Source organism: Glycine soja, chromosome 3 (assembly GCF_004193775.1).
Source record: "Glycine soja cultivar W05 chromosome 3, ASM419377v2, whole genome shotgun sequence".
Classification (NCBI taxonomy): Eukaryota; Viridiplantae; Streptophyta; class Magnoliopsida; order Fabales; family Fabaceae; genus Glycine; species Glycine soja.
In genome coordinates, this window is record NC_041004.1 from 38,161,189 (window position 1) to 38,172,909 (window position 11,721).

General features: G+C 31.6%; 2 protein-coding genes across 2 annotated transcripts; one reads left to right on the plus strand and one right to left on the minus strand.

The window, feature by feature from the left end:
- The first annotated feature begins 6,059 nt into the window (after positions 1-6,059).
- Positions 6,060-6,586, plus strand: LOC114405244 (26S proteasome regulatory subunit 6A homolog). Its single transcript, XM_028367860.1, has 2 exons — positions 6,060-6,289; positions 6,431-6,586. Exons 1-2 carry the CDS (start codon positions 6,173-6,175, stop codon positions 6,584-6,586), a joined length of 273 nt encoding a protein of 90 aa, XP_028223661.1. The 5' UTR covers positions 6,060-6,172.
- Positions 6,587-10,298: 3,712 nt separating this feature from the next.
- Positions 10,299-11,116, minus strand: LOC114405522 (dirigent protein 21-like). The gene has a single exon (XM_028368009.1). It carries the CDS (start codon positions 11,062-11,064, stop codon positions 10,480-10,482), a length of 585 nt encoding a protein of 194 aa, XP_028223810.1. The 5' UTR covers positions 11,065-11,116; the 3' UTR covers positions 10,299-10,479.
- Between the last annotated feature and the right edge of the window lie 605 nt (positions 11,117-11,721).

Here is an 11,721-nt window from a genome sequence, read left to right on the forward strand (position 1 = left end):
CATAAGTTTTTTCTTTAAGCATGATTTTTTAACATCTCAAATTTAATAGTTTATATTAATATTTTTAGCTTTATTTTTTAAAATTTCATCACATCTCTTACTTATCATTTTCTTTATCTCTCTTTCTGCTTGCCGTAAAGACTAAGAGTGGTTATTAATCGATCAACATCTAACAATAATATTCTATCAAAATACTTATCAACGTCTACTAAATTTTTAGTATCCACAAATAAATCATTTTTGAAAAAACAAGCAGCTTGTCAAATAAATTACCTCTGTTTTTTTTTCTTTTGAAAAATAATATTTTCACACCTGTAAATTTCATACTATGCTCGCACTCACCTTTTTTACTTAGAATTAAGTGACATTTCTGCATTTTTCGATAGTAAAACTGGAGGATGTGAGAGAAACATTTTTACTTTCATGTACACTAAAAAATGATTTTTCGATATATGATATTATATTATTTATGTATAATTAATTCAACCTTTAATCCATTAAATGCAATACTTCTATTCAATTTATCATTTTCAAATCAGTTTCAGAATTTAATTATTCTTGATGTAATTTGTCATTTAATAAACTAAAATTGAGAACATGTAGGGACCAAAATTAGTTCAAATCCAATAACACATAGAAGATTAAATAGGAAATGATTCTAGGTATGGAGATTGATTGATTTGATTGTTTTTTTAGTATAAAAATCAAACTATATATTATTATTTACTGATAAAAATACTATATGTAATTTATGTTTAAATAGTTTTTTAAAATTATTAGCAGGTTTAAATAGTTTTTTGGTTTCTCTTAAAATATGCTGACGTTTTTTAAAATGAAGTTTTATTTAAGTTTTTTCTTTTTTATCATTGAAGGATTAAAATTATATATCATATGCAGAAACTAAAAACAAACAAAATTAAATATTGTCTAAAACTAGTTTGAAAAAAAATCATATTTTAAAAAATTAGAGACATGTATTTAAACTAATCGTTATTAACTGATATACCTTTCTTGATTTTGAAAACTGGAGTGAAAAGGTGAGCGAATCATACGTACATGGAGCTAGCTGCAGCTAGTTCCTACAATATAATTGCTTTGGTTTTGCATAATGCATAGTCATCATTCACGTCATTCGCGGCCTGTGCTAGCTGCGAAAATTGTCCACTCGTGTGGGGATCATGTAAAGCGTACAAAACTGTTGAGCGCGCATGAACATTTTGTCCTAACACACGTGTGCGCGTAATTCTAGCACATTGCCCGGACAGGTATAGTGCCGACAGAGGTGGGTTCAGATTCAATGCAGTGTGGACAACGTTCGATAATATCTGCTCTAATTTTAATTTGCAGATGAGAAAGTGATATTTCATTGCCATTTGCTGGCACCATTGCTCTCCAAAATTAACATATCCAACATATATTGATATATACCTTTATGATCCTTTTGTTCTAAGTCACTTTTTAGTTTCCAGTGCATTGTATACAAGTAGAGAAAAAGACAGGTGTGTGTGTGTGGATGTGTTCCTATCAGCCTATTGTGTTTTTTACTCTTTTATGCTTAATTACGATGCTAGATATGGAATCTCATTTCTATGCATGAGACCTAGGGCTTCGGAGACAAAGTGGGCAGTATATACCTTAGGCAATTAACACACTTAGTTCTCTAGATCTCTATTTTTCTCTCGGCTCTCTGATCTCTATAAATCAGTAAGTAATGTTGAAGGGACATATTTGGCGAGAAAAATAATGTCAGTGCTTGCTCTGGTGTTCATTATGGTTAATTTAGGTTGAACAGAGTTGACTCAGGAGGTGCAGTTTCATTTTAAGAAAATGATTTAAAAAAAAAAGGTTTTTCAATATATTCAAACTTGAAATGTTTTCTATCAATCATGAGATCATGCATATATATGAATAACTTCAGCTTGTTATAAAAAAATAAGTTAAAATATATGTTTGGTCCTTTTAGTTTTAAATTGGTTTTTTATGTTTTAAAAGCTTTAAAATTATTTCCTAAACAATTTTTATATTGACACGTTTGTTTTTCACTTAGTTTTAACCTAAATCACACTAAACCCATGTCACTCACGAGTCAATTGTAATTCCTCCACTGTGAAATGCAACTTTGGTAATGTCCTCCCACCGGTCACACTAACAAAGTTCACCCTAAACAACAATGATGGATTGAATTTTTTCAATGTGAACCTCATTCACATTAACAACCTCTCCACATGATCATGGAACCACAAGTCGGAATTGTGCTAAAAACTGCACCACCATGAGAGCTAGAGGAGCCGCATGCATTTGTGGGTGACACAATGCATTCGCTGACAACACAAGTTAAAGTGTGTAATGTCCATTGGATAAAACTAATAGAAAAACAAACATGCTACTAAAAAAATCTTTAGGGGACCATTTAAGAATTTTTTTTCTTTGATATGTGGGAATCGGGATTTAAAATTATTCATACATACTTATTGAATCAATTGAATTAGACCTCCTCAATTTATTTTAAAACTTTTAAAACATAAGAAATTATTTAGAACAAAAAATAAATTAGAGAAAAAATATATATTTTAACCTAAAAAATATGATGATCCCTAGGTGTAATCAGAATTGATGTAATTAGTAGGTGATTCAAAATTGAAGCGACGAGTTAATTACTAAGTTGATGAATAACGTCCTATAACTAGGGAGACATGGGTCACTTATTAATGCCTTGTCTGCAAACGCAAATTAATTAGATCATCATCTCGATCATTCAGGGGCAGCGATAGACTGAGGGCTTTTGACTTTAAGATGACAAAACCAACCCGTTCAGAAAAGGATTTATTGAGGAACAAATGAGCATGGTAGTTAGAATGCCATCTATATTTTCACATCTTCTGTACGTTTGCTTGTGTCTGATATATACATAGAGAGATGTTAAATGGCTTAGATTTTGGTGGTGGTGATTTGAAATGTGTTGTACTAGGAGATTCCTTCTCGATGAGATTGAGGATATGCAATTTTTTTTAGACCACAAATGTCTTTTCCTAGGAAAAATCCTACTCGAGTCTTGTGGATATTAAGAACAGTAAATTAATTCCTCCAAATTGCATATTTAATTTTGAATTCAAAACAATTAAACTAAAAAAGAGGAAATATATCTTAACAAAAATAGTAAAAAGTAAATGTTAACCACTGTTTTAATTTAGAAAATTGGTTAAGAAATTAAAAATTATTAAAATTCGTAAAATTATATATTTATAATTTCTTTTATGTTATCTTATAATTTTTATAATAAATATTTTTTCTTATTAATTTTTTAATGAATGTCTTAAAGAATACAAGATCCATAATATAATACCGTGGGATGAGTGTCTACTTTAATCATCTATTACTGGCGCAGAACAAAATTTATGTATGACAATAGACACTACAAACTCACTGCCTTACCTATACGAAATTTATAAGAAAAGAATGACCATCTACAAGCATTTGATATCTTCGATCGAGAGTGTGCTGTCTCAGTAACAATTAGGAAGTAAAAGAAGATATCATTTCACAAAATCGCATTGATCAGTACGAAAAACAACTCGTGTGGTGACTTCACGGAATCCTGATATATATCGAAATTAAATAATTGTGTTGCACATTTTAAAAGTAATAGACAAAGTCACACATGACCCCAATTTTAGGGTTTTAGTTTGCATTAAAATACAGTACATAAATGAATTCTGTTGACAACTATGCATTTATTACAGTGATGCATGCCAAGTTGGAATTAGGTATCTTCTAAGCAAATCATACAAGAAAACAATCAATATAATGAACCAATATGTTTGGTTTTGGTTGTAAGCATCTATCGCGGAATCAGTGGCAAAAATATTAATTGTCACAATTTCAACAAAGATCAGGGTCTGAAGAACTCGTATTTCCTGACTTCACCTCATATTTGTATTTTAATATGAACAAAAAACTCAAGTAATGGTTAAACTAAGACACCTGAAAATGAAAAGGCTAAACTTGTACGTGTTCATAAGTTTAATTTGGACATTATTATAATGAGGAGTGAGGACGGTCGGATGCTCGATCATAAATATTTCGTAGTTAAAGTTTTCTAGTGTTTAGATCCAGAGACATTGTAAGGAGGAAAAAATTTTGTTCCTCCATAATACATATCAACCCTTGAGTACCCACACAACTAATTAATGAAATAATATCAATCATGGTTTTAAATTGTGATCGTGCTTTACAAAGTTCTGTTGCGGTGAACCAGAAAACTTTTATATCATGGGTAATTATGAAAAATTGAGATCACAATTGCGATTGTAATAAGTAAGGATGACAACAAGTCAAATTTCGAATAAATAGGTCTGACATATTTTATAAAATTAAAGCTTGAGTCTAGTTTATGATCTATTTAGGTTTTTTTGGGTTTAATTTAGTCTTTTTAAAAGTCTGATATGGTCTATTAATTTATTTAAAAACATATTTTATATTTAATTCTAAATTTTATATTTTTCCAAAAGTAAAACTTACAATTCATACTAGTTTTTTAACAACATAATTGTGTTAATCTCTCCACACAATAAAACTAAACAGGAAATGATGGTCAACAAAATAGCAATATACCTGCATATTTGATCAATGGATCATGTCTTTCAATTGCATAGTACATAAATGCTATTTTTTTAGTATTTTGATTTTTTTATCTATTAATATGTTTATGTCAAGATTAAAAACAAAGAAAACACTGTACATTTTATCCCCAAAACTTAACTAAAGGGAATAAAAAATTAGCATAGACATTATCACCTTCACATTTTACATATTTATTATTCATGAACTTGAAATTAAAATTTACTTAATTTATTTTTTATTTCAAAAAGTATGAGATTATTAATTTACTAAGATATTAAATATAAGTGTAATATGTAAATTGACTAACCTATCATGTCTAATAAGTTTTTTTATGAGTCCAAGTCTAATTTATTTAACCAAACAAGTTTTTTTAAAAGTCTAAATTTGATAAGATTAGACTTTAAATAGGTCAGATCATAGATTTCTGTTAAGAAATGATGAGAGAACTATGTTCTGGGAACATCCTTGGGCAGCTGGGGGGAAAATGTTGAGCAAAGCCTTTCCCAGGCTTTATTCTCTATCCCTAGATAGAGAGAAGAGAATCAGTGAGGTGGGAATAGATAAAAGGAAGCTTGGGAGTAGAGCTTTTTATGGAGGAGTCCTTTTTTAAGTGGGAAAAAGAATTATTGGATAGTTTGGTACAATTAATTTATCAAAAACTAGACCAGGTGCATAAGCTTAGTTTTCACGTGGAAGGTTCTCCTATATAAAATCCAGACAAAAGCTAATCTCATTAATAGGAACATTGTGGAATGGTATCGAGGTCTGGTCGCAGGAACAACTGGTGGCTTATTTGGATATCAACCATATGGTTATTGTGGAATAGGAGAAACAATGTGGTTTTTAACAATGGAAGAGTTTATCTTAACAAGCTCTTTGATAACATCATTCTATGTGCTTTGAGGTGGCGGAAAACTCAAGGAAGGAAATTCTCAACGTTATTTTTTGAATGACAGTCCCAACCACTGCTATGTTGTGAAGGATCGATCCAACATGTGTTAGAGTAGACACCATTTAGTGTACACTGTTTTTATAATCTGCACTACTAGAAAATATCATTTTAATGTCAGTCATTTTATCTTTGATTTTATAAAAACTCATGTTAATAAAAAATACAAATCACATAATTATAAATAATTTAAGTTTATTAATATTGAATTTTTTAACAATAACGTTTTCTGTCTATATTAACATCGTTTTTTATTCTTAACATTAGTTTTTATAAATTAATATTGTTATAAATAAGTTAACATCAATTTTTATAAAAATTAATGTTGTTTCATTCATTTTTAATATCGATTTTTATAAAAATTGTAGATGGATTTTTACCAAATTAGAACCTAACTGACTAAATGTTTTTATGATAACATTGTGCTCACTCTTTCCTACCGTGCGCTTCCCTCCTTCTTTGTTCTCTCTTTCTCTTGTCTAAGAGAAGATCCAGGTTCGCAAAGTTGATTCTTTCTCTCTTTATCTTTCTTTCCCCAAGTTGTGAGTGTTATTGTTGAATCAATTGGATTGGCATTAAGTTGATCTGAAATACGTAATTGACATGGTGAGCGCGATGGTAGAGGATGCGAACTTCGAAGATGACCAGCTCGCGAATATGACCATCGACGACATTGTCAGAGCTTCTCGTCTTCTCAACAACGAGATTCGCATCCTTAAGGTACACTTTTTTCTTTCTGTTTCATTTTTTTTCCTGCTTCTATAACCCTAACCCTATCGATTACACTATCTTGTTTGCTGCTTCTGTCTTCTTAGCCATTAAGGTTTCTGATTTTAATTGAATTGTCCTTCGTGGCTGAAGGAAGAGTTGCAGAGGACCAATTTGACATTGGAATCATACAAGGACAAGATCAAGGAGAATCAGGAGAAGATTAAGCTCAATAAGCAGTTGCCCTACCTCGTTGGTGACATCGTTGAGGTACCTATATTGTTTGTTTCTCTGTTTTGCATGTTGTAGTGGAGATTTTTGGATTTTTAATTCTGAATCTTCTGGAATGGATGGAAAAAAGTTGTTTCTTGATTTTTCCACATTTTTCTTTGACTATGACGTGATAATTTTTTGCATTTAGATATTGGAAATGAACCTGAAAGACGAAGTTGAAGAAAATGGTGCCAATATTGATCTTGGCTCACAAAGGAAGGGAAAGTGTGTTGTACTAAAGACTTCTTTTTTATAAGCTCCGAGGACAACTGTAGACAATTATGAAGGTAGGATTTGCACAGTAGACTCTTATGAAGGTTTTTCTAGTAAATCATTTTCAGTTCCTTATTTATCTCCAATAAGGACAACTGTCTTTTTTATAAGCTCCCTTTTTGAAGTCTAAGACTCCCTCTACTGAGAAATCTTTCATTTTGTCAGAAGCACTAAATAAGAGTAATAGTTTTGTGGGTGATATATAGACAACATGATGCACTTTCTCCTAATGTTTTTTGTGTTTCTTTGTTACTGTTATTAGCAACTAGCAACTATTTAAAAATGTTTAGTCACTAGATATTGGACAGAAAATCCTCTCTAAAGGGCATGCAGTTTATGTTTTCTGAGGTTTTTAGTTGGATAGGAGTCTAAAAAATTTCATGGATGGTTTTTCTTCAGTTGTCTTCTATTATGGGATTGAGATGTCTCCTTATCTTCTTTGTGATGCTTAGCAAATGGTTATTTCTGAGGGGTTTCTTTGTTGAATATGCAGTTGCCCTTGTATATTCTGATATCATTTCTGTTTCTACAACTACAACACTACATGATATCTTATTCTCTGCTCTTGTACTTTTTTTTTTCTTTTTTCCTAAGGATATTTTAATCTAGACAGTATTTGGTTTGATACCCTTAGCATCATAAATCTCCTCTATCAAAGCTAATTTAGCAAAATGTAAATCCATTTGTTGAAATTTCTTGTCTTGTAGGAAAGATCTCTATGGAAGGAAAAATACTGAACAAGTTTGACATGAGGTCCCATAATCAAACCCTTGAACTCTATGGTAAACTCTACCGTGAAAGGACAAATAAGTATATGGTCAAAAGTAGACAGATATAAGTTTTCTTACGGCTGTAGTTCTTTTAATGTGTATCCATTGATTTAGGAAAAAATTCAATTACCTTTGACTTCTGAATTCTTTTTGCAGGTTATTGAGAACGATAGTGGGGCGCATATGAGGCCAATGCCAATGATGATAAGTTTTTCGACTTCTGGACCCAGTGTAAATGGCTTATTCTGTTCCTTGTTACCAATTACAGTCCTCCATGATTGAATGCTAAGAGAAACCCCTTTTTTGGCATCATGACAGTTCATCATCATTATATAACTTACTGATCAAATCACCCCCCTTCGATCCCTCTTCCTTTTGGGTTGATAGTAAGATATAAATGGCAATCAAGGTTCCATATATAAAAATATTGACAGGTGACAAGTCAATGCATTAGCAGTGTGTGTCTGTGAGAGAGATAGGGTGTTGAAGAGGTAGAGTTGAGGACTATATCAATAGGCTTGTTATGCAGTTCAATATGTTTTATGAATTTATACTTCAGTTGTAACAAAAGTTTGTGTTGGATTAGGAAAAAAAAGCTCCAACTAAACCAACGGATATGAAGAGAACAAGAAGAGACCATGGAAAGATAGAAGAGATTGTGTTCGAGCTATTTGAACGACAACCAAATTGGAGTTTAAGAAAACTCATACAAGAAACCAACCAACCTGAAGTATGTGATTTGAGTAGTTTTACTCTTATATCTGGATTTTATGAGATATCACCATATTTATTGAACAATTGACATTTACACGAGCTTAAATCTCTATACACAAAATGAATTACAACCATAAAAGTTTGTTGCTTCTAGTCGATACGCATGTATGGTGGATATAATATTTGTGCAATTGAACTAATTAATTTATATTCGATAGTATCTTAAGTTAGCATAAGTTGTATATATCATTTTCAGAGAATGTTTGAGAGATTTATGACTTTATGTCTATTTATGAAAAGTGATGATAACAATGATGGATATATACATGTACAATTGTACATAAATTCTTGCTTGAAATATTAGTTACTATATAATTTTACTGTTTACAGGTAGGTCTCTACAAGCACACCATATGATTATGAAACAATATATATATTCAAATTGACACATTCTCATAATTCTACGCGACTGTCACAACAGTTTTTTAAAAATATTTTGTTTGTTCATAACACATTCTCAACAATCAAAGAAAAATATTTTTAAATTAACATATTTCAAAATATTTTAAATATTTTGATTTAAAATTAATATATTTTTATAAATTGGTTTTGATTGATTCATTGTAAAAACAAATAAAATATTAAAAAAATTGTAAAAAATAGCATCAGTTGCTCTAAAATTGACATAAAAAATATCTTTACAAGATTGATTTTGGCTAAAACCGATCTCATAAATACATTTAATATCAATTTTGTTAAAAACTAATATTGTATATGATTTTTAACATAATTTTTTTCAAATCAAGATAAAAAACATTTTAGAATATACAATTTTGACTATTTTTCTACATCAGGTTCAGTCATAATCAATGTAAAAAATGATTTTTAACATTAATTTTTTAAAATTGATATTAAAAATACTTACTTTCAACGACAACTATTTTAACATTAGTTCTAAAATTGATGTAGAAATTCCTCCGGAACCAATGTGAAAATCTTTTATGTACTAGTGGTGAGATAGCTTTGCATGGGATAGGAGAAGGAATATAATAGCTTAATTTGATGACTTTGGGTGGTGTTGATTACGTAGTATTTTGGTTATGTATAAATCCTGAAATATGATATAACCGGTATCCACATTCATGATGTGTTGGAAACAACTCTTGGTATTTTTTTGGAGCTATAGGGTATAACTTATACCTCTACTCTCTGTTTATATTAATATTATTATTTGGCTGTTTCCAAAAAAAAAATAATCTAAGATCGACCTCTTAATATACACTTGACCTGACCTGATTATTTCAGATAATTTTCTTTACTTTTCACACATGCAATCCCCAAAGGAGTTACATACCACACACTGAATGTCCAACAATGTTAGTGGAGAGTCACGCTCATAGCATTATGCACTTATGCTCATTGCATTATGCTTGAATTTTACATAAGTGTCAACTGTCAAGTCTCAAGTGATTCTCATTCATTTTATCTTTTTTAATGTGTCAGTGTTAACGTTGAATTTTTACTCTCTGTTTTGATACTAGAGTAGTACTAAATTACAGATCAGATATTAATTTTATGAATAATTTTTATTTGTCGATAATTATCTGATATAATAAATAATTAAGGATCTGCAGATGGAAATTTCAAAATGGCTGAAGCCTATAAATCTCTGATGGACTTAGATAATTTGGGCCACGATAGTGCTTTTAAGTTGGTGTGGGAGTTGGAGGGGTCCACAAAGAATCCAGGTGGTGCTGAAAATCCTAGATTATGCTCTGTTAACCAATGAAGTTCGAATTGAAAGAGACCTCACTGTTGCTTCTGGTCAAAATCCTAACTTTAGATATAGGCAATTAAAAAAATATTAGGATGTACCTCAATTTTCATTCATCACTTTAGTGGATGTAATTTGTGGCTTTTCCGTGCGGTTTTTAATTGATCTTTTGGATTTTTTTTCCTCCCGTTAAAAAAAAAAAACATGTTTCCAAATATTTACTCATTAATTTTCTTATCAAATATTTATGACTAATTTAATTAGACATTTACACCAGTACTCACCATCGTTTCTAAGTTGTTATCTTCAAAAGCATGGACAAACGAATAAAAAAGGAGACAGTTAAGACAAGAATCGGATAACAAAAGCATGCAGTATATCGAGTCAAGCTGCACAAGCTAATAATGGAACACGTAAACGTTGAACTCTACAACAGCATCCCCCGTCTTGGCATCAAGAGTGTGAGTCTTGGCCTGAGCATAGCCACGTGCAAACCGGAAAACCCCGCTCCCGCCAACAATCGGCATTTCCCTCACGGCGGTGAGCACCATGTTCCGCCCCAACATGCTTAGGGTACTGCCATTATATTTGCCTTCCGTGAACGCGAAGTTGAAGAGCATCACAAGCCCTAACTCGTTCTGGTCCGCAAAGCCAAACATTCCTTGGCCCTTTCCCACCAGTTTCGATTCAGGCTCGGGCCCCGCGGTCAACGGGTCGTCGGCCATGTCCAGGAGTCCGAAAAATGAGGAGGAAGTGTTGGCCATCTGGGCCTCGGCTATCTTGACCGCCGTGGGCTTTGGCCCGCTCATAACGTCGTGCATGTAGAAGCGAAGGTGGGTGAGCTTCTCCTTTCGGAGACCCAGAGATTTCGGAGACAAGTTTCGATCGAAACGAGGTTCTTCTTCTGCTGCTGCGAATGAGGAGAAGAGGAGGGCGAGGGCAATGCGCAAAATACTAAGCATGAAGGTTTTGGACTTGGCCATTGAGATAGTCAAAATCTATATATGCTGAAAATAAGTATTGATTGAGAAAAGAGAATTGGTGGATGGATGCCCTAAATAGAATGACAAGCTATTTATAGGGTACGTGGGTGGAAGAGTTCAAGTTTTAGAGAGTTGACTTGTCGCTTGATTGACGTGAATCATGGTGATGGATAAACCATGGTGATTGACGTGATCCAGATTAGGAATTTAGGCTACTTTACCCTTGAAAACTCAACCTTAAAAGGTCTGAATTATAAAAAATTAATTAGTTTTATGTTATGACCTCAAATTGAGAGACATTGTTATGATCTTTATATTCCAGATATTATGTGTTTAAATTCTTGATGACCATCACTATTTTATCTTTATAAAATAAATTAAGAGAAAAAAAATGTTTATAAATAACTTATAATTTTTACTCCTAAATGATATAAAATTTTATAACTATCAAAACAGTTCATAAATAAACATGTTATAAATATGAACACATTATCTGTCAACCACTGCACCCTCGTGCAATTTAATTAGTTGTAAGATTTGTATTTATTTATTTTTTATATATCAGAGTTGTAAAATTTGTATAACCTAACATCAAACTTTCTGAAACTATTATTAAGAAAAGGCAAACGTGCGTAACCAACCTCCATGATTTAACTA